Source organism: Trachurus trachurus, assembly GCF_905171665.1.
Source record: "Trachurus trachurus genome assembly, chromosome: 3".
Classification (NCBI taxonomy): Eukaryota; Metazoa; Chordata; class Actinopteri; order Carangiformes; family Carangidae; genus Trachurus; species Trachurus trachurus.
This window is the reverse complement of record NC_139893.1, coordinates 29,813,399-29,840,160: the sequence shown is the minus strand read 5'-3', so window position 1 is coordinate 29,840,160 and position 26,762 is coordinate 29,813,399. Positions and strand designations below refer to the sequence as shown.

General features: G+C 43.6%; 1 protein-coding gene across 1 annotated transcript in view; it reads left to right on the top strand.

The window, feature by feature from the left end:
* iqgap1 (IQ motif containing GTPase activating protein 1) overlaps nucleotides 1-26,762 on the top strand; it is a 46,186-nt gene that overhangs the window by 3,892 nt on the left and 15,532 nt on the right. The window contains exons 3-15 of the mRNA XM_083997690.1: nucleotides 15,883-16,039; nucleotides 17,304-17,381; nucleotides 18,549-18,625; nucleotides 19,470-19,537; nucleotides 19,971-20,084; nucleotides 22,099-22,277; nucleotides 22,864-22,951; nucleotides 23,046-23,203; nucleotides 23,293-23,377; nucleotides 23,466-23,629; nucleotides 24,699-24,859; nucleotides 24,968-25,092; nucleotides 25,983-26,146. Of these exons, the coding sequence (XP_083853816.1) occupies nucleotides 15,883-16,039; nucleotides 17,304-17,381; nucleotides 18,549-18,625; nucleotides 19,470-19,537; nucleotides 19,971-20,084; nucleotides 22,099-22,277; nucleotides 22,864-22,951; nucleotides 23,046-23,203; nucleotides 23,293-23,377; nucleotides 23,466-23,629; nucleotides 24,699-24,859; nucleotides 24,968-25,092; nucleotides 25,983-26,146 (1,618 nt within the window). The remainder of the gene's footprint in view (nucleotides 1-15,882; nucleotides 16,040-17,303; nucleotides 17,382-18,548; nucleotides 18,626-19,469; nucleotides 19,538-19,970; nucleotides 20,085-22,098; nucleotides 22,278-22,863; nucleotides 22,952-23,045; nucleotides 23,204-23,292; nucleotides 23,378-23,465; nucleotides 23,630-24,698; nucleotides 24,860-24,967; nucleotides 25,093-25,982; nucleotides 26,147-26,762) is intronic.

Genomic DNA, 26,762 nt, shown 5'->3' with positions numbered 1-26,762 from the left:
CTTCGAAACGGTGGTTGTACTCTCACCACAAACCTCTGATCCGGAGCTTTTGTTCCTAACACATGGACTTCCTCTGTTTGTTCAGTTATCGTGAGATATGATGACGATGACGATGACTTCTCCTTCATGTTTGCTCATAAATGCAGAGTGACACTTAGATCCTGACCTTGGTAATAATTGTTGACAGAATGATCTGATCACAGTGTCTGACCTTTGTTCACTTTGCAGCTCAGGGCTCCGAGCTTGACGCTGGTTTCCTGAGTGGAGGTCGATTCTTGAAGTCATGCTGCTGTTTGTTTCAGTTCAGCTGAGCTCTTGATGAAGAGTCATATCATGAAGTATCAACGATTTCAAACGTTTGCAGACTTTGCACAGTGGCTGAGAAGCTCACATCTGCAGGAGTGGTGAACCTCTATACCAGATCATTAATTAGCAAAGGGGATTGAGATTTAAATGGATAGTTCAACAACAGTTGTATTCAAGGCAAATGCAGAGGCTGCTTGCCGAAAAACTGCCCTCGATAGGAACGTGCATCAGTGGTTTTGCATGAATTTACCTCTAAAATCTACCTCTGTCCTGTAACGTTCTGTTATTATCTCATAGCGTGGTGAATGTGCAGGTCACAACTTGTCCACGAGAGCGTTTTGGAGTTGTTGGATTGTGTATTTGATAAGTTTGATGAGGGAAACCAAGAAATCCCATTAGCCTCCGTAGCGTAGCTCTGAGCAGCCCACGACTCTGCTCCGCCGTTCTAAAAATAGCTTGCACCAGGTAACGAACCTACTGCTAAAACTATAGGGATTATGGCAATGGGCCAATTTGCCAAAATGTTGAACTATCCCTTTAAAGAAGAAGCTTAGGATTTAAGATGTTGATAATTCACCTATAAATCACCATTAATGATATAAAAGGCCATTTCCAGGCAGTTTGCTGAGATCCATGTGGGTTAACAGGGAATGCTGGGAGTGTGTGTCGATGTCGATGCAGAGAGGTATGATGGGAATGTTTGTGGCAGGTGCACAGCAGGGTGTGAGCGTACCTGAGCGCCTTGTGGGGACGGCTGCAGGAATGCTGCTCCAGCGCGGATCACCGCGGAGGTTGGTGCTCGGCGGTGGCGACGGCCTCTCGGCTCCAGCTGGTTCGGCTCTGAGATGCAAACGACTGCGTGTTATCGCTCTCTTATTTCCATGCTCTGTCTGAGATGGATTTGAATGCTCGATGACCCGTCCGTCTCTTCCGGCTCTTCAGGAATACACACGTTCAGACGCAGAATGGTGGCTGCCTCTCATCCATCGACTGACTGTTTCTTTTTAACTGGTTAAATCTATAAAAAAAATTAAAAAATACACCCATCAAGAAACTTTAAAATGCTTTTTTTGTGCAACCATTATTCCAAAAAGCAAATTCACATTCAGTGATGAAAGAAACAAACTTTCCCCATCTGTGTATCTAAAGCTTTCTCCCCTGTAGCTTTCACTCTCTCCTTGTGTCTATCTGGGAATGCAGTCGGACATGTTTTCTGCACGATACGTCTGACTACTGAACCGTCGTCCACGTCAGAGCGCAAACAAACTGCCTCAGGTAGCAGAGCAAGTGACGTTTGAAGTCAGGATGTCAAGGCTGCGTCTGTCTCACGTCGTACGCCTCTCGTCATCTCGTCCTCTGGCTTCCTGCCGCTGTGTGTGAAGGGAGGCGGGTTGTAAATCACTCACTCAGCAGATGTTCCTCCTCTCAGCGAGTGACACAGTGTTTGGGTGGAGGTGAGAGCTTTTGATTCCACAGGGGAGGCAGATTCAGCAGAGTGAAAGTGGAAGAGGAGAAGATGAGATAGGGATTTTAATTGTAGCCTACAGTTTGTTCATGGGTTGATATTGTTCTGCTGATTGTTTTCTAATCTATCTAAACTGCTCTGTAGCTGGGATTTGCGGAGCTGCAGAAAGTCTGATAACCAATTACGTAATCTGCCAGTAATCCACATGTTTACATGAACACTTTTTTTTTCAATCATCCCTCAAATATGATTCAAACACTTGTGACAAATGTGTATTGGAGGCTTAACATTTAGCTTACAATAAAAAACTTTTATTTTTCAAAATGGCCTCAGTGCAGCACTGCAGTAAACTCTTGGCCAATGTCAATAGAGTAACTAAAAACAACTAGAAAAGGTATTGAATAACTACACACTTTATTTTCACGTGTCCCCATTCACTTTTACAGTTTGGCCAGAAGAAGAAAGTGTAGCTTCATCTGCGTTCACTTTCAGTTTCCAGGGCTACTGTTAACAGAGAGTTAAACTCCAAAAAACACACCCAGTCCTCGCTTTTCACACTCAGGCCTGTTTGTATTAGGCGTTGATCTTTAGGAGTTGGAACAGTGTCTAATTAGTGTTTTGTCTAAATGATTCAAATGACAGGGTTTTACTGCAACCTCGACATTTCATGAAAGTTGATTAAAAATGAGCAAAATGAAGTCCTTTTGGAAATGAATATATCTTGTGCCTCCCTCTGGGAACAACGTGTGGATTCAGCACAGATCAACTTTTAATTATTTGAATACAGCAGGCCGGGACTGTTTCTCAGCTTTAGGGCAGAAACTGCCACTTATTTGTTTTTTTAATGGCTTTATCAGACAGAGTCAGACTCAGTGTTTCCTCCTGTGCCACTGAAGCCTTAAAATTGTGAAGGCCTTTGTGACGTCTGCTCTTGGAAAATATGAAATATATAAACCTATTGGTCCTCCTGCAGCTTATTTTCCATGACAACCACTCCCCTTGTGTGATGTAGAGCCCATATAATTGCTCTGAGGCATTTACTGTGTCTATTATGTCTCAGCTTATTGAGAATGAGACTTTTTGTTACCAAACATAGTCATTACCTTTTATTTACCCCCTGATGATGAACTTTCCATTATTTCCCACACAGGGTATTTCTCTCGTGCAGTGTCTGTTGAACCTGTGATGTTTTTACTCAAAATTAAAGTAGAGTGAGATCCAACAGACCTTGATCAGTACCCAGAAACCCTCCTGTCACAGTGACGGCTGTTGTCCGACCTCAAACCCCCTCATTCTGTCATGTTGTGTCTGTGGTGTCTGTGGCCAGCTGTGTGCCACTTTATCAGAGCGTTGATATTTCTACACCTGTGCATGAAGCCAGATTAAAGCTGCACCTGAAAAGCAAACACAGTGTTTTTTTTTATGTGCTGTAAAATGGTTCAGAGATTCTGACTCTGACACCAGAGATTTGGTTTGAAATGTCAGGCCGAGTCGACCTCTTCCACTATTTGAAAGTTGTGCTTTGTTTTAAAGGTCCCATATTTCACAGGCTTAGGGTTTGATTTCAACCCTAATCCTGGATTTAAGACCCAGAGGCTCTCTTGCTACTGAGTTGACAGTATCGGAGAAACTAAATGCTTCAAGTGTTGGATGGTGGGTCCAGGTGGGCGGGGCCTGGTGAATGCTCTGCTGTGACATCACAAAGTCACAGAAGTGCTGACAGCTGGTTTTTAGGCTCAGTTTATTAATTCAAACTGGGTGCATTTCTGGAGATGTTTTATAACATACACTATAGATGGACATCTAACTATATACTGTATGGAGATTTAATAGAAACATACTGTATGGAGCCTTAATAGAAATATTTACCTTTATACTGTATTGAGCTTTAATAGAAACATCTGGAGCTTTAAAGCACAAAGACTCTGTGTCAAGCATCTTTAAAATTACAATGTCATCGTAACTAATTTGTGTATAAAACCACATGACACTTTCTGAGGGTTCGTATACAGTATGTGATATAACAAACATCATCTTGTGATTCAACTGACCCCGACTCTGCCCTTATTTGAGCTACAGTTAACACACTGTTATCAGAACAGTACAGCTCAGGTAAACAGAGTACGTGTTGCCATGGTGGCAGCAGAGTTTACCTGTGATTGGCCAGTTTCCTGCTCAGAGCCTCTGACTGGCTGACTGACAGCAGCCTGGTGTTTTATTGACTCTGAGAAGATGAGTTGTTGTTTTTTCCCTCTCGTCCAATGTAACAGATGATCGATCTGTTCTGCCTATGTCATAGTAACACAGTCTGCGTTTGTGTGTTTGTTTGTTGCGACAGCCAAGATCTGCTGCCTCTGACAGATACACACTTGGTTGGAGTGAAAGTCGACAAATGGCTGAATCACTTTCCAACGAGCCTCGAACCTTTTTGTGTCAAAGTAAGTGACACTGAGGAATGTTGGGAATTTACCCTGAGAGGAGATCAGTGTTGTTGTTGTTGTTGGATCAAATGGCTGGAATAGCTACGTAAGTGCGTGGTTATGAGGTTACATCATTGACAGGTGAGTGTGAGGTAACAAGTTACTGTAGATTTTTATCTCAGGGTGGAAAGTGTTTATTCCTCATACCTTTACCTGAGAATTGTTCCTTGATTTAAAAACAACAAACCAAATAAACCCCACAAATTTTTATTTCTCTTGTAATTTTTTGACTTTAAACTTTACCTTCTCACTACCTGTGGCAGCCTGAGATTAAGTATATTTTTGGGCTTTTTGTGCCTTTATTAGAATCTAATAATTTTCTATGAACTTTAATTAAGAGGACAGTAGAGATAGACAGGAAATGGGGAGGCAGAGAGAGGGGGATCAACACGCAGCAAGGGGCACAGCGGGGAGGCTAGCCTCTGGATATGGGGCACCTGCCTGCTGAACCCAGTGAGTTGTACGACGCTCCAGCAGCCTGTTTTAACGTTCTTGTGTTCTTGTTTGTCATGTCCTTAAACAGAAACAGCTTCTCTTAACTTCACTAAACGCTGCTGCCGTCACAGCTAAACACCGACCTGCTGTTATTACTGTAATAAACCTGGATCAACTCCTCGGCTGGAGCCATTTCAGCCAGTTCAGATGCTGTACTGTAATTGCAGCTGTGTGGCAAAAGTAGATGTTGTGACGCAAGTGGAGTCAGAGTCTGGAAACAAAAATGATCTCACAGTCCGACCTCCATCCCCGAGTGCGAATGACATTTAGAGGTAGAGCATCGATGCAGAAATTAGCCCTCGAACTGACTCCCCCTCTCTCCAGTGCTGACCTGTGGTGTAGTGGAGGCCACACCCTCAGACAACAATGCAGATCTCTGTGCTTAACTGAGCATCTTTGCAACATAATACAGTCACAATTAAAACCACAGTGAGTAATATTAGCACATATTTTCCAGTAATACATTTCAAAATTACCAGAAATGACTACTCGGCACATGTGAGCAGCTCCTTTACATCTCATCTACCTGCTGATTTATAGTATGAATCCATAATGTCATCAACATCCAAGAGTTCCAATTTTTTTGTTAAGTCTTTTGTTTTTCAGTTGCATAAACTCAGATTTATCACAGTATTCATTTGTTTTTTGCTTCTAATATGATAGTTTCAGAGACAGGAAAGTAGGGCGAGAGAGAGAGAGAGAGAGAGAAAGAATGAGAGAGAGAGAGGGAGAATGACACACAGCAAAATGACGTACGTATGTTGAATTTGAACCTGTGTCACTGGGAAAATTTTCATGGCACACGTGCCAACAGGAGTTTTGTTGGCTTTTACTTTGTAATATCCTGCTTTGTCATGTGATGTGATGATGCACATTTGCAGATTTGCAGAGGAAGAGTCGACTACTTTCCTCCTTTAATAAAAAGCATGACACTTGAATATCAGGGTTCAGTTTTCTCTCTTCACTGTGAAATGAAAACCACAGTTTCACCGCCTCTCCTCAGACGTCACAGCTCTTGGTTTGGTTTTTTTTTTCAAACATGGGAGAGGCCTCGTGCTGCTGCTGCTGCTGCTGGGCGGTGCAACGTCTTCGTATTTACATCTTCTCTGAAAAGCAGCTGTAGGTGTTAAAAAGAGACCTGACTGTGGCAGAGTGGGATAATCCACTGGAGTAAACAGAGAGATAATCTCTGTTTTATCTGCAATCCATCATCACACACAAGGTGGAGCGTTATCGTGTTGTCAGATTCCTCTTCCTTTGCTTACTTCCTGTCTGTCAGCTGAGGCCGACTTGAGTAAACTGTCACCTGGCTGTCACTTTACATTATGTTGCTGTCAAACCTGGCAGTTTGATCCGAGCAGCACAGACTCCATCTCCTCTCTCTCAACCCTCCACTGCGGGACCAGCCCAGTTCCCCCTGAGCATTGGCCTTTTGCCTGTAATTTCCTGTTTTTAAACAGTTTCCACACACTCTTGTGTGTTTCTGCTGCCGCCGCCGCTGCTGCTGCAACGAGTGTTACGTAATCCCGGGTCCTCGACATTGTGTTGCCACGGGGGAGAACAATGGCACAAGAGTGATGTGTTCAACGCTTGGCGCAGCGATACCATCTGTCCTCAGGTGCCTGATCTGACCCGTAAACAGCTTTCTGTTTGCCTCCACCCACATCAGGAAACCTGCCATAGTAATTGGGTTTTCTTATTCGAGTGGATTCGATTTAGAGATGAAACAGTTTTAGGTAATTGATTGAATTCCCTGGTTCCAGCCTCTGTTCTGGTTCTAGATGTGAGCATCCCAAAACATCTGACAACTCAGCTCTGAGACTTTTCATAAACAGAACAATGAATTACAATAGCTGTAAAAAAAAAAAAAGTTTTGTTGCCTTGCGTTTACTTTTTAAATGAGCTAAAGCAAACTGAGCCGTTAGAGCAGGTGGCACCGCCCACAGAGGATCAGTCGGCCTCTGAGAAATGAGATGAACTTTATTAAACCACACAGGGAACTTCAAGTGTGTGCAGCAATTAGGGCTCATTCAGAGAGGTTGGAGAATAGGAGAAGTTAAAGAGGGAAGCGAAGCATCTGAAATCAGCCACAAACACTTCGAAGTCAGAAGAAAAAAGCAGAATCTCGTTGGTCGGCCCGGCCAGATCGAAAAAAATGTTGCCGTGCTGCCGGGGGGGTTGCTGTGTAAATGTTACCTGCTGAGCGCCGGTTGTCTGGGAGGCACCGCGGCCTCCGAGAGGAACAGGCGTGAGTCACACAGTCTGACAGTCAACGGCTGAGAATGAGAGGGAATAAAAAAGGGGGATGAAAGGGAGAGGGATCAGCGCTCCATAAATAAAGGCCCTGCAGGAGCCGGTCCCACCCCTCCCCCTCCTCCTCCTCCTCCTCCTCCTCCTCCTCCTCCGCCTCTCACCTGTGAAACCTGAGCCTGCAAGTTACTCTTCCAGTTTGGAATCACCGTCACAGTCCAGGGAAATCTGCAATGACTCGTACACAAGAGCTGAGCTGAGGCAGCAGTTTCGTCTGGCTGACCTGCCCCCACCCCCACTCCGCCCCCTCCCCACCTGATCCTCAGGCCTACCTGCCTCTCGGACTCTCCGGCCGCCCCTGCTGCTGTCTGTTATTACAGCTTTGTGTGTCGGCGCTCAGCTGGTATTTGCACTTGTGACCTGAGCTGAACAGCAGGGACAGTAATGGCTGCGACGCTGTGACCTGACGGGTTAATTGTCCTCAGACGGAGGCCTCCAGCACCGCAGTGGGTCAAAGGTCACCGCCATTAATAGTTTTTCTGTCAGGACCACTATGTCAAAATAATATTTATTTACTTGCACAGTTTAATTTGGCGGTATGGTACTGTTCTGGGACCCCCTGCTCTTCCACGCGCTTGCGTGGAAAGCCTGAGGCAGGAAGAGCACCTTCCTGCCCTTCACGAGCCATCATGAACGGCATAAGCAGGGAGCGCAGCAGCAAAGAAAACCCAGACAGAGCAGAGCAACCACAACATACAATGACAGGAGGAGCTGGGGTGGAGGTGGGTTGCAAAAAGGCCGGCAGCAGCAGCAGCAGCAGCAAGGGAGGTGACGTCGGACTAGAGCAGTTTAAATAGCGCGCTCTGAATGCAGTTCCCCAATAGGAAGCAGCCACGGGGAGTCAGCTGAGCCATCAGCTGAGCTGCACAGGTGAAGACAGTTACGCTTTGCTGATTAAGAGCTTGACGTCATGGCCTGCCAGAACTAACGCTACGCTAAATTTTATCAAAGAGCAGGCTTTCACAAGTATCTACAGCTATACCCGATGGAAACTAGAGCAGGGGTGAAAATATTACACTTTTCATAGTAATGAAAGCAGGTTTATTCTGTCACAATAGACAAAAAAATCTGACCTAACAACAGCCCAAAATCCGAAGATATTAAATGTTAAATCATAAAAAAATAATATTAAAAGCTCATGAATTGAAGGTGTTTCAGTTCAACCAAAGAGTAATTATTCTCGAATTATTCTCCTTCCTTCCTGTCCTCATTTAAGAGGATTTAAGAATCTTTAGATGCCTAAACTAGTAATAATATAAAAAAAAAGAAAGATTTTTTTTTACATAAAAGCTTAAATACATGAAATGTGGGTCATTCAGCCACTCCCAGGCCGGGAATCCAACCTCCACTGCTATGAACTGTCTAAATTGTTGCCGAGTCATCATCTAAATAGTCTTTGGTTCTTCTTCGTAACACTATCAAATGTGCACAGTCTCAACATGACCTGTACCCTCCCCTCGGCCCTGTTGAAAAGTGAAACATGGTTGATTTGTCCCCCCCCCCCCCCCTCCCACTGACAACGCGGTGGGCAGCGTTTCCCACAGAGACGTGATGGGTACGGTGTCGGTCCAGCTGCCGTCAGCCGTGTGAGTGCGAGTGGCGAGAGGAGGACGAGGTCAGCTGGTGCACAGATTCCAGTGCTGCAGCAAAGCATGTAATGGGCAACTTGGCTCTCACTCATCTTCTTTGTGTTTCGCTCCTGTCACTTCTTTTCCTCGTTTTCCTCCGCTTCAGCCTCTCAGCTTTGTCCTCATCAGACACCGACGCGCTCACCCAACACTTTGGATTGAGAGCGTTGATTTTTGGGATGTCGGATAAGAGAAAATAAGATAATGTCAATGTCCATTTCTATGCATTGGCCAGTCTTTTAAGTAGATTTTAATCTCAATAAGTCCTTTTTTCATGCTTAATAAAGTAAAAAAAAAAAAAAAAAAAAAAAATCATACATGAAAGGCTGCACAATTAATTCAAAGTGCAATATCCAAAGCACAGATGCTGCTATTTTTTTTTTTTTTTTTATGAAAGTAAAATGTTTCCAAACGTTGTTATGCACTGTCAGCACTGTAAGTGTTGTGTTGCCACAGAGATGACCTGACCTACTAATCATGTTCTCCAGATGCAGGAGAAAGTTTTTGTTTGGTTTGAGACCTGACTGAATCACATTGTCATCAATTTCATAAACATGTTTTTGTTCAAATCAAATACAACTCAAACTAATAATTAAAATGTCTATTTAAAAAAAAAAAAAAAAAAAAATTGTGCAGGCCTAATTAAAACAATAATCTTTCGCTTCAAAAACACCAAGAAAAGAAAAATGCAACAGTCAATATAAACAATAACTTTAGTAATATTATCATAATAAGGTTGATTGTAAAAGGTAATGCACAGTAAAAATATGTGCAGGCTTAAACTGTGACAATTTACTCCAGGTATATAAAAGTCTGACTGATGTTCCTATATAGCAGAAATTTAACTTGACACAGCAGCACAGGGGCGTAGAGATATAATATATAAGGAAAATAGTTTCCATGGAGACCTGCACATCTGACAGTAAGCAACAAAGGAAGACTAAACAATAGAATAATAGATGCGTTAATATCAGGTGTTTTGCATGTGCCCTGCAGTCAGTGGTGGTCGGAGGGACTGAGCTGCAGCGTTGTGGGCTGGTGGCACGAAGCAGCCGCCACACTCTCTCACCGCACACACACACACACACACCGTGCCACTCCAGCTCTTCTGTCAACACAGCGCACAGCTCTCTTTTCCTCTTTAGACACACGTGGACAACGCACAACTGCATTTAGAAAACCACACACACAGCAGCACATGACAGGGCGCTGGTGCTTTGTGTACGAGCGCCACCCTCTCCCGCTCCGTCACACGTCAGGCTGCCTGTTGTCTGAAGTTGGCATCATTATGTTGTGTTTGTGTGTGTTTAACATAAACCTGCCTCAAGCGGTGGGTGTGGCGTTGCTTCTCCTGCCTTGGCTTAATGTTTGGAGCGCGACGTTCTTCACCTGGTAGTTCAACTTCAACTGTTTTTTTATGCAAATGAGCTTCATCGCAGTTAACAATATAATTGGTTCCCATTGCTGGTTAGTGGGAAGTGTTGAGCTTGCTTAACAACAACACGCTAACATGCAACATCTAGGCTTTTTTCTTTCAACAGGGTGGTATACAGCATTTAGATTTTCAGCAGGATTATGTAAAAATTTCGCCACCACTGTCAGTCATGTTGAAACACCAGAATAAAATCAAGACTCTGTGTTGATGCCCACTGACTGACTGACTGACTGACTGACTGACTAACGGAGAAAAAAGGCGTGTAGTTCTGGCTATAAGCTGATGCCAGTTATTCTCTTGATGTGACTAAAACGCTGACTGTACCATTTCCATATTCAAAGCGTTGCTTTCCGGTAAGCGCGTTCCGGCTGGTGTCCGTGTCATCTCAGTGACTGTACAGTGTGGATGGAAGTACATGGGATCTGAAGTGCTGGAGAATGATGATTTGCAGCCTATGTAGCCGTAGTATAGGTTCAGCTGCTGGTTGATCAGTTCAGTGCAATAGACACAGCACGGTACAGTCACAGGCCGGACTTAACTCTTCTAAACAATGAGTCAGTGAAAGCTATTAGGCCGCTCCCAGCGAGGGAGGGAGAGGAGAACAGGACCTCTCAACACCACAGTAATGAGCCTTACATTATCTGGCTCTTATTAAATATTAACCATGGAGGAAGCAGAGAGACTGCGGTGCTAAGTAATACTTGGGAAAGAGGAAGTGTGTAACTGAAATCCAAAGTTTCTGCAATGGATTAAACATTATCAACGGCCCCCGCCCTCCTGACATCCGTAGAGCCACCTCAATGGCGGGGAAGCCGCGGCGGACAAAGTTTTGCATATGGCAGGAGGACGGAGGATGTAGGAGCCGGTGTGTCTTCCTGAGGAGACAGCGAGACTCTTCCTATGAGAATGACCTCTGACTTCAGCTTCCTGCATCGGAGCCGGGATGAGACAAGGATTCCTGGTGTTTCCTTGTGCGTCCGTCCACACCGTGGGAGATGTGTTTGTGTAGCGCTCAAGGCTCTTTTTAATAAGTCCAGCTTTTTACTGATGTATGAGCAGTTCAAGAATCAAAATATTATTATTATATCAGCTCAATGCGTTAGATGGAAGATCCCATTGTTTAAACTTAAACAGCATTTTCAAAGGTTAAAACCTCCTTCAGCTCCAGAGTTACACCAGATTAATGGAGGATTAACTGGAGCTTTGTTGATTCTCTTTGATGCATTTTCTACACGTTTCCTGCCCGTCGTGTTGATTTTCAGCCACTTTAGTAACAATTTGTTGTTTTTGTGTTTACTTTGAGTCAGGTGTGTCTCCTGCTTGAAATTCCATTCTGCTGTGTAAATGTTTGCAGTGTAGCCTACCACCACTATGTGTATGCGAGCTGGAGTCCAGTTATGCTATTTATTTCCGTGGCTGTAGGTTCAGCCAGTGTTGTCGTGTCAGCTGGAAAAGTGGGTGAACTATTTATTCATGCGTTCATAATGCATGATGTCATGGGAAAAGTTGGCAAACGTCACTGTAAATGGGACAGTGTTCACCAGCATCGTGTCGTCTCTCGGTCATCATGCTAAATATTTAGCCATTGACTATGAACGTCTCTCTGTCCTAGTTGGTTAGTTAATAGTTTTGTGGTTTTTCAGTTGTGCACTGACTCCGACTTTCTGAACTCAACCCTCATCATGTCACTGCTTTGGGATGTGAGAAATAAACTTTGTTATTTTCAATGGCAGCATAATATCATCACACCTGAAACATAGACAATATACATATTCAGAAAAAAAACATCAGAAAATACAATACTGTCCTTATTGGGTACTAACAACAACAACTTAAACATAAAATACAACTGTAAAACTCAATGGTAGCACATGTTAATTAGTAAATTTGAAGACAAAATACTCACTTTTCACATAATTTATTCTGGCTCACATCATGCAAAAACACGCTGACGCGTTTCGGCTATGCAACCTTCATCAGAGTATATCCAACTGTATAACTACTATGTTTCTACATTAATACTGTGTATTACAATGTTTTTGCTGGACAGTATCAAGATAAAGGTTCTCGATTCGATCCCCGGTGACCTTTTTGAAACATCTCCCTGTGCCTCTGTTTGTTCTCTCCAGGTTCAGAGACATGCATTGCACAGTAGATGTCTCTGTATGTCAGCTCTGTGATAGATTGGCGACCTGTCCATCCATGGTGTACTCCACCGCTGTCATACGTCAGATGGGACAGCCCTGTGTAGATTAGCTGTGTAGACAATTGATGGATCTATCAAGACATTACATTCAGGGTATTGCTCAATCCCTGAGATCTTCATGTATAATGTCCCCAATGATGCTTTTGCACCTTCACTTTTCTCACCTGACTTAATTCCCGAGATGCCAGCGCATGTGTTCATAATTGTGGCTATTTTCCATTGCACACACACATGCCTCATGGTGTCATAATCATAACTTGATGTGTATTTCTAGCCGCTTGTCTGGCATTGTCGGAATCCACTCATTAAAGTTCTGAAATCCATTCATAGCTGCTGTCCTCGGTGGTTGAGCTGAGGCTGAGGGTGTGTCTGTGTTTGTGTTTGTGTTCGCCTGGAAAAAAAAGGGTGTGTAGCCCTGATAAAGGAGCCATTAGCCAGCAGCCTTTATGGAGCCTTTCACTGCCGCGCTGTCGAGTGAAAGCAGGAGCTTGTTCCCGGCTGCCAGGCCCCGGCCCTGCTCCACGGGTCGCTCACCTTGGCCTCAATAGCAGGCCTGTCCCGAGACCCCATGTCGCAACTTCCTGGGAGGGAAGTTGTTTCAGCTGCAGAGAGTGGGTGTCGGTGTATTTTCCTGTATTTGTATGAGAACCAAATGCCTTAACAAGAATTAAAAAGTTATGAAAATCCATGAAAATGAGGCTCTGGTTCAGGACAAGAAGTTGGCTTTAAGAACAGTTTGTATTTGAGGATGTGTGTGTGTGTGTGTGTGTGTATAAGGGGGGTCGTCTGTAGGAGGAAAGGAATCTTTTAATCTTTCTCAGGATGTAGTTAACCTCGTTGCTCGACAAAGACCTTAGTTACGGAAGAATGGGAGTGTTTTTTTAAGCAGATGAAAAGGGAGACTGTTTGACTTTTTCTAAAGGCCACGTTCGACCTCAGCGTCTGACCTCACACTGTGAAATTCCTCACTGCCAATGATAAACTCAAGGCTTTCATAATCAGAGGTGATATCTGATTATAAAGGAGGGCAGACCCTGGGAGAGGGGGGGGCGGTTTTATGGAATGTAGCCATTAATCTTTGATAGAAGAAGATGTGTTACTGAGTTTACAGCACATTACAGTAGATTAGAGCTTCAGATTCACTTTAGAGTTAAAGTCATGTCTGGTCTTTACTCACATATAAAATCCAAAAAGGAAAAAGCTCTTGTGTACTTAAACTCTTCCTCTGCAGTGACCTATGAGCCAGACATCCATATCTGTTTTTGTTTTTTTATCGAACAAAAACACGACATAAATAACCAGAAGACAAAACAATAAACACAGATTAAATTTAACATGACATTTCAGTATCAGTCAGGACTGATGACCTGAATAACATATTAAAAGGGGAAACAAACACATTAACCAAATGAATAAGAAGGAAAACCAATTTTAAATGTGTTGTTTTATGTATTGAGAAATAACTGCACTTTGATATTAAGATGAACAGCCTCTGTAAATGTCGAGCTCCTCAGTCTGTGGCTGTGTAGAAAATCAGCCAGTGATGTGGAAGTAGGTGAGTCAGGTTGGATTACAGGAGGCTCGCTGACAGCAGAAAGCTACAGCGACGTCTCCTCTGAGAGGAGCTCAGGTTTTTGACCTGCTCTGGTTTTGTTCATAGTTGCTGAGCAGAGGATGAACGGAGGTGGTGGAATCCGGTCCACCGGGGCCACCGGGCCGCCGGGCCCCGGGGCCCCCGGTGTGAGAGCTCAGCGTGTCTCCTGCGTGTCCCAGGGCCGACACGGACACGCAGCAGGAATGCGACTCCGCAGTATGATCGAAAAAAAGAAATGAAATGTCACACGTGAGGAATGCTGGGAACTCTCTGGCTCAGCAGGGGAGGTCACCACAGGCCGGGGTCAGGTGGCTGCTGCCTTGAAGCTGCAGGATTAGGTTTGAGGCGATGCCGTGGTGTTATTTGAATAAACACAGGTTATGTACTCAGGGTAGTGTACAGCACCTGACGTAGCTCAGTGTGCTCTGTATACAGCAGCCTCATCCTTTCACAGCGAGGTCTACACCTGCTCAGGTTGTTGGGTTGTTTACTGCAGCTGTGGTGGTGTCATTGGTTCTTCGCTTGTTCTCCTCCATTTTTAGCATCACTTTATATTTTTAAAAGTTTCACATCCATAATTGAAGTCATCATCTCTCTGGTTACTTCTTATTTTTAGATGTAGAAAAAACTTTCTTTCTTTCTTGGACACATGCAATGACTGATATTTAATGAAAATAGCACAGTGCATACCCACAGTATATATATACACACACGCACACGCACACACACATGCCCAGACTGCCACTGGGATCTGGGATCAGGTTTAGATGGCTTTCTGTTCAAGGATTTGATTTAGGAGGGGCTGAGCCTGCACCCTGGGTCTCTGAGGCGTCTTCCTGAGCAGAGGAGCCGATACTCAGTGTGAAGGACTCTGTAAGGATTCGGTAATTCTGGTGATTGTGTCCTTGTGTGATAATCTGCAGTTTGTATGATTCTGTTTGACTGTGTCAGCTGCATAATCTGGATCAAACCAGGCTTACGTAGGTGTAGATACCGTGACTCTACTCTGAAGTGATAGAAGAGGAGAAACAAGTTGTGGATGACACAGAATGTCCTCAGGCTGTTGGTAAAATGCATCTGTTGGACCCTTGTTATGTTTTGATATTATAATAATGAATAATTAGTCAGAAGCTGTTGTTGCTGCTTTCAGAGCTTTAGTGGATCAAAGAGTAAAGTAAATGCGGTGTGAGGACGGCCACCCAGGAAGACACCATGGTTTGACTTAAAACTAAAAAAAAAGGGTTTCTCTTCTGAACAGTGGCCATGTTTGTGAACGTCTCCGACTCAGCTCTGCCTGGTCAGACTTGTTTCGGTCTCAGTTGTGAGTGGGGTCGGGTGTTACCAAAGTCATTATCACCCAAATGAACTTTCACACTTGTTTGAATGTGGGACAGTAGACACCCCTGATCTGGTGAATCTAAAGTGGTGCATGCTCCAGTTAGTAGTCAGTGGCAATATTGATGTTAGCCCAGAGAAGAATCTATTTTAACAAACATAAAATGACATATTTACTCAACCATAACATCCTACAGTACTGTAACCCTCTCCTCCCCATGTCACTGAAATTAGAGCAGTTAAAACAAGACTCTCAGTTTCAGTTTCATGCAGCCGAGGCCTCACTGCTTCAACAGCATATCCGATTAAACAGTACATTTGTCTTCATTTTATCGCCTTAAATGCTCATATAAAGTGCTTTCAGCTTTTCATAAGTAGCTGTCAACTATAAGTGGATATCTTATTGAACGTTGCTTTCTATTTCCAGGAGCCAGAGCTGAAATAAAATCCTTTTCAAGTGCTGTCTCGATTGTCTTGTGGGTTTATAAAAAAATAAAAAAATAAATCAACAACAGTAATTATGCCTGTGGGGACACTGAGCTGTGTATTTAAACATGGATGCATATATCTCCAGTCCTTTTGTGTTTACTGTCTTATGTAACGCCTGCGTGCTGTGCTCCTCCTGCAGATGGATGGAGGCCTGTCTGGACGAGGAGCTGCCTCCCACCACCGAGCTGGAGGAGGGGCTGAGGAACGGCGTCTATCTGGCCAAACTGGGCAACTTCTTCGCCCCGAACACCGTCTCCCTCAAGAAGATCTACGACCGCGAGCAGACACGCTACAAGGTGAAAACATGTCTTGTGTTACCATTCATCAAAGGAAGACAGAATATTTTCATCCTTATTTGAGAGTGGCGGTCACAGGTTTGGTTCACAAACCACTTCACAAGTGAAAGTGCTACTTCCTCAGGTCTTAAGCTTTGAAAACAAAGTCCATGACTCAGATTGAATACAAAAAATCATATAGTTTTCAAATCATGGCCATTGGTGTATTGGGAACCATGAGTTTCCAAACCAGTGCATTTTGGGATATTTTATTCTGGACTCAAGTGCTGGCCAGTCAAACCAGTTATATCTGTGAAAAGCTGCAATAACAGGTTTTCTGAGATGACAAACAAGATAAAATCCCAATTCAAACTTTGTTATTATAAAGCAGGTGTAGGTTCTAGTGTATATTAATACTGTGAAAGTATCAAAGCCTTTACACAGAGAAATACACACAGCTTGTATTCAGACACTGAGCCTTAAAACCATCTGTCAGGACCTCTGTGACTTTGTGATGAACACTCAGTTTGACCTGAAACCTGCTCTAGTTTTACTGTATCACTCAGTCAGCCAATCAGAAGAGAGGCTCAGAGCTTGCTCTCTTCTGATTGGCTGACGCCGACCTCTTGTTTCTAAAGCTTCAGAGAAGCAGAGAAAGTAATGTAAAACCAAACAGGGATGGTTTTTGGTTCTTAAAACCACAAATATGTCTTCTTATGAAGCAGCACTTAAAATAAACCAGAGGAGAAAAGGAAAATGTGCAACTTTAACGACAAATACAAGAATCCCTCATTTTGATTTGGAGTAATATAGAAAATAGCAAAAGCGATAAAGCAAGAGGGTTTGAAGAGATGGGAACGGGAACGGCTCCCCTTAAATTGGAACATTCCTCTTTCAGCCATATTCTTGTCTGAGTTTGTTAACAAAGACATTATTTTTACAGCTTTTACAAAAGCAGGAAGTGTCAATCAAATGCTCTAAAATGTGCACATAAAATATTATTGTCCTCAAAAGTTTTTTGGATTGAGCTCTGGAACCAGACTCCTCTATTGTTTGGTCACAAACACACAATCTTTAGTGCTGCGCTGTTCTGTAAAGTCCAGTTTGTCTTAGTCACTGTGTATTTCCCTGCTTTGTGTTATAAAGCAGCCCAAGCTTTTGGCTGAATGGGGGCTGGTTTTTACGGTTTCTGCTGTGAGAGAAACTGAGACTGACCTGGAGTCTGATAGAGGCGAGGGTGAACAACGTGTTTGTTGTGTGCTGATGTTTAGTTTCTCTCTTCCAGGCGACAGGTCTCCATTTCAGACACACAGACAATGTCATCCAGTGGCTCAATGCCATGGCAGAGAAGGGACTGCCAAAGGTGAGTGTCGCTCACATTACGTCTGTGTCTGACACACACCCACAAACACTGTCACTCACACATGAATAAACCTCCAGTGACGATAAGGCTCAGACCAGAAGTAAACTTTTTTTTGGTAATATCAGGTATTGATTCTTCCCCAAACTAGGTAAAAAAAAAACTGGAAGATGTCTGATGCTCAGGTCCTGATTTTAAAAATTGCAACATCATCTGACAGAATCACCAAACACATAATTCAAAGACTTACCCATGACTCAGTCGGTGAGTCAGCGACGCTCCAGATTGAATGGCTGGCTCTGCTGTTGTATTTTGGTCCAGAATTCTTTCTTTCTCCTTTTTTTTGTGCCTAATTTTGGCCATTAACTGAAAATTGCCCACAGTTGATGTGACATTAATCCTCAACATTATTCAAAGCACACAGCACAGCATCAAAACCAAAGAGACTTGAGTTCTCATAAATTACTGTCACATGCTAATGTTGCTCTAATCAGGAGACTCTTCCCCTGTCACGCTGAACCTGCAAATGCACAAACACGACACACACGTGGACATTGTTAAACAATAACACTATGATTTAATGTATTTGAATGTCATGTCACTGAAAAAGAGAGTTTTTAATAGTTTTCCTTTCATAGTGATGGATATTACAACACAAACAAGGTTTCCAGTCAGTGAAAATAACTTAAACACGGTGGTAAAATGAGCTGAAGTTAGACTGTTCAATGTTTTGTAAAGAGGTTATTAGGTTTGTTAAGTGCATGTTTTGTAGTTAATATGCTATAATAGTCCTTTTAAAAAGAAGTAAACAGTGGTCTATTATAGTCAAAGTGCTGCTATGAGAATTTTCCACTGGCTCCTTTCTGGGAAACTCTGAGTATATGTCACTCTGAGTTGGCAGGAGGAAAAAAAAAAAAAAAAAAAAAGATATGATCCCAAAATTTCACCAACTGGCAGCTTGGACAGAAAACATCAGGAGCTGCCTCTCCGATGTTTCACTTCAGTCTGTGCCACCGAGACAATGCTAGAGCCTGTGTATGCACATTCACATTGTGTAATCCCCCTTTTGACTTAACACCCTCAATCACTCCTGCACACATGCAGCAACATGCTGTGCAGCTGCTGAACATGCTGATCTCACTGACTCTCTCTCTCTCTCTGTCCCTGCAGATCTTCTACCCTGAAACCACAGACATATATGACAGAAAGAACATGCCACGCTGCATCTACTGTATACACGCACTCAGGTAGTCACTCTGTTTGTGTGTGTGTGTGATTATACGACCAGCCAGGCCCCCGGGGCCTCTGGGTGGCCCTGTGGTTGCTCTGTGGTCCGTGCACATTTCGTGGGGCTGAGCATGTTTCACGTCGGTGACATTTTTATGAGGTGAGCGGTGCAGTTTTTCAGCAGAGAGGCATTCAGAGGTACGAGGTATGGATACAGGAGTCAGGAAGCAGAGCGGAGGCACAGTGTTGGTGTTTGTGTTCGTGTACTGGGTCCAGCAACACCCAGCTGCAACAGGGCTGCTCATCTCTGAAAGAAATGGCTTCATACGACTGGTGGTAGTTTATCTTGGACGACTGTGCAACTGCACCGGCACAGATTATTTAATACGACAGTTCGTCAAAGCAAAACATTTTTCACATAATTCATGTGTTTCAGGTCAAGACACAAGGTTGTGTTTGCTTTTCTTTCTATCGGCCGTCAGACTGGCGCAGTAATCCTCCCCCTCCTCTTCCTCTTCTTTTTGTTCCTCACATAAAAGATTAAATCACATTAGACTTCTCTCACAAAGTTTTCTGCATTGTAGAAATTGCCTCCACTGCATGTTTGACTTCTCCTCCATCTGCCTCAACAACAAAGTGACTGAGGCAGCAGCAGTGTGGCGCAGAAACATCTGTTTCCTTGCCTTAAAATCACATGGTTGCCTTCTGATATTTGTTTGGTCTGACCCGTCGACCCCCTCAGTTTATCCTGTCCCCTTGTAATTTGGTTGTACTGAAACTGTAACATTCATTGGCTTTTTGTGTGCATTTGGTGTTCCTTCTGTCATGTGCCTGTATTTAATGTATCTTGGTTCTGTTTCACAGTCTGTATCTGTTCAAGCTGGGCCTGGCCCCGCAGATCCAGGATCTGTATGGAAAAGTGGATTTCACTGGTAAGAATGCTGAGCTCAAACATGCATCTGCTTTTCTCATTTTTGTCCCTGTTAACCCAGTTATGTCACCTTAAATCCAGAGCGTTGCAAATGTCACCCTGTCGGCCAAGTTAACAAGAAGTTTGAAATGTGCTGAATTAGTCTGCAACCTGTTAGCGCTGAGAGAACAGAGCAAGGAAGCAGCTTCTGGAAATGTGAAAGTAATTAGTAATTTGTGGGAGCTTTTCCTGCCAGTGGAGTTCCTGCTCCGCTCCCGGAGTCCGAAATCTGATTATCACACATGAGCCAGGAACAGTCTGTCTCCACCATCTCTCACTTCCCTAACCCACCCCCACCCCCACCCCCGCTCTGCTCCTGCTCCCCCTCTGTTTTCCTTTTTTTTTTCATCTCAATTAATGGATCTGTTCCTTCTGCTCTGTCTTCCTGCTCCCAGAGGAGGAGATCAACAACATGAAGAGTGAGCTGGAGAAGTATGGAATCCAGATGCCCGCCTTCAGCAAGATTGGCGGGATCCTGGCCAATGAGCTCTCAGTGGATGAAGCTGCATGTGAGATGGGCTCAGATGTCAAAGGGAAGGGGGCGGGGTTCAATAGCTGCAGATCATAATAGTTTCATGCCTTTGATAATGAAACCATTACATACACTCCAGAGTTATTTTCTGTCACATTTTAAACTGATATTCATGTAGTCTGTTATTTTTTCCCATGGTTGTAATTCTGATGAGTCAGTGTACTTCTGTTTTTGCCTGTGCTGCAACAGCACGGCCGCCCTGCAACCACAAGTGTTCTTGACTGACTGACTGATAGAGTTGAGTGACTGATGAAGGGACATCATGAGTGTCAGGAGTCACCATATTGGTTGTTCCTTCCTCAAAATGATTTACCGTACACAAGTTTTTCCAACTAAGCACCTTACCTGACTCTTCTGACATGTTTTAGCAGCTAGGATAAGCACAAATTGACAAATGGAGCAACTTGCTGGACAAACTTTAGCCAGTCTCTGTATCTAACTAATTTAGGTATTGCCTCTGCAAGGATGAGATTTCCATAAACCCCTCCCCGTACTGTTTGCACAGCAACTGACACAAATGACCTAACTTTCTCTGAATTATCACTTTTAAAAGTAAATACAGCTGGAATCACAGCTCAGTCTTTGTCTTTAACCCATGTGTGTACTGATTTTTATCAGATGACATCAAAGTTATCCAAACAGGAGAAAAATCCGAGGCACTCCTCTGGCAAAAAAATATACAAAGCCTTTATTGAAATGGCTGTTTCATTATGAAATGTTTAAAAACGGACTAGTGCATGTTAAAAGTGGAGCTGGGATACAACCCATGCGCAGCGGCATAAACAGCCGTCTTCAGGGTGTAACCCTCAGCACACAGAATCCCCTTAAGTAGGTCAGTCACACACACCTGAGCAGGTAGGCAGTGAGCTCACAGGTAAGAAATACCAAGCCTCACCCATAGATGTCTCCTCAAAAATGAAATAGAAAAATAAATACATATGATAAGTGAAAGAATATGCACAAATCAGAAAGATAAATAAGGCTATAATGGTAAATAAATATCATACAACACAATCTCTCTGAAGGAACACAAGTATCAGGCCTCCAATACAGGGAAAATTATATTTAAAAAAAGGACTGAAGTCAGTTTCCTCATTCAGTCCAGGAAAAACTTTGGCCTGCATTTTATATAAAAAAGATTCTCTCTGTATTAATAGTTTAAACCACCACGGATATTCTTTTGTGTGGTTTCTAGGCCTTCAACCATGAGGCTGCCTGGATTGCTGTCATGTTCCTTATGGAAATGCTTAACCATCTTATCAAACCAGGATTTTAGCAGCAGCATAGAAATGTGACCGTCAGTTAACCTGTTCAGTTAAAGCAATGAGAACAACTTTGTGGGGAATCCAGCTGTATTGAAATATTGTAAGCAAACGGATAAGAGGTAAAACTAGCTAAAACGCCAAACCATCTTCCAAGATGGTTTCACTTCCTTTTTTTGTGCACAGACCTTGAAGTTGCATCGATTGAGAGATCAGAGTGAACGTTCTCTTCACTTCCTTCTGTATCAAGTTTTTGATTCATAAACCCCCCACCCCGGTTAGGTAACTGCTAACAGAAGAGGTCTGATCTTGCTTTAGAAGTATTTAAGGGGAAATTCTGACAAAGAGAAAATGTCCCCCTCCCTCCCAACACCTCAGCCCTGTAATTACAACACATTACACCTCATTCACTTAATACACAAAAGAGTCACAGAGGTAACTGCTCTCAGCCAAGAAAGAGTCAGACACATAAACCCCCTCTCAACCACTACTTATCCTTCTTATGCCTCAGTGTTTATGTAGATTAAACAAAATAAGATGTAATGAGGTGTTGTTGAGTGAAGTGGTGGTAGGAGGGTATTTGATCCCTTTTTAAACAAAGCCAGGTTCTCCCTGCTGTAGCTTGATATTTAAAGTGCAGGATGAAAGCCTATTTCCCAAAATGTTACACTGCAATATGATAAAATAAGTTAAAACCAACTCCTCACCAGTTTTCTCCTCCGTCTGCAGTACACGCTGCTGTGATCGCCATCAACGAAGCCATCGACCACGGCGTGCCAGAGGGCACGGTGGCTGCCATGCAGAACCCCAACGCCATGCTGGTCAACCTGGATGCCAGCTCTGCAAGCCAGTACCATGACACTCTGTACCAGGCCAAGGGAGAGAAGGTGGCCAACTCTCGCAAACGGGTACGTAAAGGTTGAAGTTTTCAACTACAGTGGCAGCAGACCATGGCGTAGTGTGGAGCAACGCTTTGTAAAGGTTTCAGATGGACAGGAAAAAAACAGTGGCCTGGGGCACATCTTCTTCAAGAAACCATAAAAGGATCATGTAATTATAACAATGACGGGGTTGATGGGAGTGAGTCTGTGCAGTTTTTGATTAGAAAGTAATTGAACATGCAGCCTGAAGCAGTGGAAGGGACTTGGCATCACATGGGTTAAAATGCTGAGGCCACACAAACCAGCAGGGAAACAAGAATTAACACAACAAATGGTCCGACCAGTGACAGAGGGAGGAATAAAATCCCTCCATCCTCTGTCGACAAGTCTCCAAGCTATTTCTTGCATTGAGAAATAAATGTAGAATGTGTGATGTTTGATAATTTAAAACATAAAAATGCTGTTTTGCCAGTGGGCAAAGCAAATAAATGACCAGATTTACCCCAAAAATCAAGAGCAAGAGAACTAAAGCACCCTCTGGAAAGAGAAGTATATTATGATGGTGGAGGGACACGATGTTCAGCAGTGCTAATGCGTCGCTCTGCTCAAACAGCAAATGGAGAACGCCGATGCGGAGAGAGACATCTATGATGAGCTGCTCACCCAGGCTGAAATCCAGGGCAACGTCAACAAGGTCAACGGTGAGTCAACAGATACACGTTCATTCACTGGTTTTGGACCATTTGTGTTGGTTTGCATGGTGCAGGTGCAACAATCTGACCCTCTCTCCAACAGTGAGCAACCACCTGAGTGCAGCTGAGCAGGCTTTGCTGAGCGGCAATGAGGACAAGTTGTACGAGGCCTTGAAAGCCATGGGCACTAAGAACCTGCAGCCCCAGAACAAAGGCTGGTACCTCAAACAGCTGCTGGCCGACCGGGAGGGTAAAGAGGAGGTAAGGGCTATAGCAAAAATGAAATGTCAATGAATTTGCGAAACTCATGTTTCTTTATTATGACCTCACCCTGATCTCCTCCTCATTAGGGGTCTCCAGGAGAAGCTCTGAGTAAAGACGAGCTGCAGAGCGGGGTGGACGTGGCCAATGAGATTGCAGAACGCTACCTGAAGAGTATGCATATAATTTATACGTCCTCCTTCCCCCCGTCTGCATCTGATCATATAATTTAACCACTATGTGTGTGTTTGTGTGTGTGTAGTGTTGAAGGCAGTGGAGCGCATCAACGCTGCCATCAGAGAAGGCGTGCCAGAGAAGACGGTGGAAGAGCTGATGAACCCGGACGCTCAGCTGCCCGAGGTCTACCCCAGCGCTGCCGACCTGTACCAGAGAGAGCTCTCCAGCCTCCAGCAGCAGAGCCCCGAGGTACCCATGGCAACAGACATGACCAGATTAACATACATACACATACAGTATATGTGGAAGTCATACCTGCATCACACTGTCAGTCTAATAGAAATATAACAACATGATTTGAGGCTGAATCAAAGAGACTACGAGGAGTTTTGGAAAGCGAAGTGTTTTCACACTACATTTCCCATGAGCCTCCACGCGCACGGTGAAATTCTTGGACCGGCGCAAGACGGACGAAAGCGAAAATATTTGCCAAGAATGTCTTCATTAATCAAAAACGAAAGTCGGAGGTTCAAAGACGATCAGATACCGTCGTAGTTCCGACCATAAACGATGCCAACTAGCGATCCGGCGGCGTTATTCCCATGACCCGCCGGGCAGCGTCCGGGAAACTGAAACTAGGAAATGCTGGGCGAGTCGACCACTAAATAATAATAACAAAATAACTATAAAGACAAAACGATACATTTATCGAAAATGGGCCCATTAACAAGTGTGGGTAACGTACAATAGATTCATCCACATTAATATGAGACTTTTTTATAACCAAAAGCAAACTCCTCTGGGTCTCTTTAAGTTAATAGTAGAGTTTATTTCACTTATCACTGACAACTGATTCAAATTAGAGACTGTTAGAGAAATAGAGACTATTTTATCACCATTTTGTTTTAGTTTATATTTTATCCTTCCAGAATTAGAGACTTTAAATCAACATTATCAGTTGACTGTTCTCTGACATCTTGTATCACATGTTACAGACAAAACAAATGAATCAATAATGGACATACTAATTAGTTAAATCCCTGCAATCACATTACTTAATTAAGATTTGCAGTATTTCTAGTTGACAGAACATACCCTACAGTCTGCCTGTACCACAGACATGACATTCAGTTATTGCTTTTGACTCTTTCCACCCTGGCTACATTTGAATAGTCAGATAAATTGCACGTAATGTCTAATCCCAACATCCTGTTGAATTACATCAACTTACCGCTGATGTAACTGACAGTTGATGTTTGCCCCTAGTCGTCACTGGCAGTTTGACAAATGGGGTAAATTTGTGTTCTCTGTCCCACAGGGCTCATTGTCCCACCCTGAGCTGCTTGTTGCCGTGGAGATGCTGTCATCAGTGGTGCTGATGAACGAGGCGCTGGATGTTGGAGACCGAGCCGCCCTCTGGAAACAGCTGTCCAGTTCCGTGACTGGACTCAGTAATGTGGAGGATGAATATGCACAGAGGTGAGCACACACACACACACACACACACACACACACACCAGTTTGTTTGTTTTTATGAACAGATTGAGACAGGCTGCTGATGTGGTGCCATACCTGTGTGTTCCTCAGGTACATGGATGAGCTGATGCGTCTGAAGGCAGCAGCCAGGGAGCAGGGCTGTGACTACCTGACCTGGAATGACATTCAGGCCTGTATCGACCAGGTCAACCTGACTGTACAAGAGGAGCATGAACGTAAGAGATGGACACATGTGCATCCTTTTACACCCTCATACTTTGTCTGTGACAAACTCCAAAAACAATTCATGAAAAAGAAACACCTCCACCCCCAAACCACCACTGTTTCCCAGTTAACCCATCATTAAAAGTAGCTATTTGTAAGTTTTTCTATTGCTACATTGCTACTGTTAGCATTAGCAGCTGTTTACTAGAGCAGGGTTAGTTTAGTTTAGTTTAGTTACCTTTATTTAAACTCGTTAGTACACTGAGGCAAGCCTCATTTACAGTGCAGACGAGAGTATAAAGCAAAACAGACAAAATACAGAACAGATATACACAATAAAATACAGTAAAGGACAGAACAGATCAGAGGAAACAATTACAAACGGAAGACAGGGAATTATTTATTAATGATTTGAAGTGATTGAATGGGACAAGTGAGTTTAACTCTGACACACGCTTTCAAGATCTGTCTCACGCTCTCACGCCACTCAAACAATTCTCGTGACAAAATAAAATGCTTTGCTGCTCGTTGTTTAGACTCTGAGTTCAGTGTGTGTAAAGCTTTTCCCCGTGTTGATTGGATGCCTGCTCAAGCCCACAGCCCAAAGCCTGTGAGCACCCGGCCCATCTTGTTACTTTCCAACATCCTAATCTCTGTAAAACAACTCTTTGTGACAGAGAAAACTTACTAACAGCACCTTTAAAGTAAAAGGGTTTTATGGTAAACAATAAAATATTTTAATGGTGAACAATGAAACCCCCATCAGTAGAAAGTATGACCAGTGTGAATATACAGCAGTCAGAAGTGTGCGTGCGTGTATAATGCAGAGTTCTTGTGGAGTTGGAGTAAAAAAGCAACTGGACTTAATGCAGAGTTTTATTGCTGGTTGTATTATTTGCAGGCATCGCTGCCATCGGGCTGATCAACGAGGCCCTGGATGAAGGGGATCCCATGAAGACCCTGTCCATGCTGCAGAACCCTTCAGCCAAGCTCACAGACGTGGACCCGTCCGTGGCTCAGCACTACCACGACAAACTGCTGGAGGCTCGCAGGGAGAAGGCTCATGTAAGACACACTCACAACAACAACACACTCATGCTTTTGGGAACAGTTTCACAACTTACACAGCTGCCGTATGAAGGTGGATGTAGTAAAAAGATGTTCTGGTCATTATAGTGAGACTTGTGATGGGGATTTAGCCTTGTCTGGTGGTTACGTGTCGGTTCCCAGGTCTCTCCTTTTGTGATTTGCTTTTACATGTGTATCTAGTATTCAGGTGAGCATTATGCAAACACCTCATGCAAACAGAGCCGGGCTACAGTTACTTCCAGTGTCCTCGCACCAGCTTTTTATCGTAGGTCAGGCAGTTGAAAGTTGTCATGGCTATATACAGTATGACTGGACTCATGATAAGCGTCGTAAAGAATGTAGGTACTCATGTTCTGGTTATTGTGAGTGCCAAAAATGAGCAGCTGTTGGAGATATGATGTTCAGGTAGTAAGCCGCTGGATAAGAGCTTAGATCTGTGCTTGTGCTTCCAAAATACTGAAAAATCCCTGACACCACACCAGGCACAGGGTAGATTCTTGCCACTAATTTCAACACCATGACAAGTTGAGGTACTGACAGGCCTGGTCTAAACACAAAATCTAAAGGGTCTCTGGTCTCTGTCAAATACAGC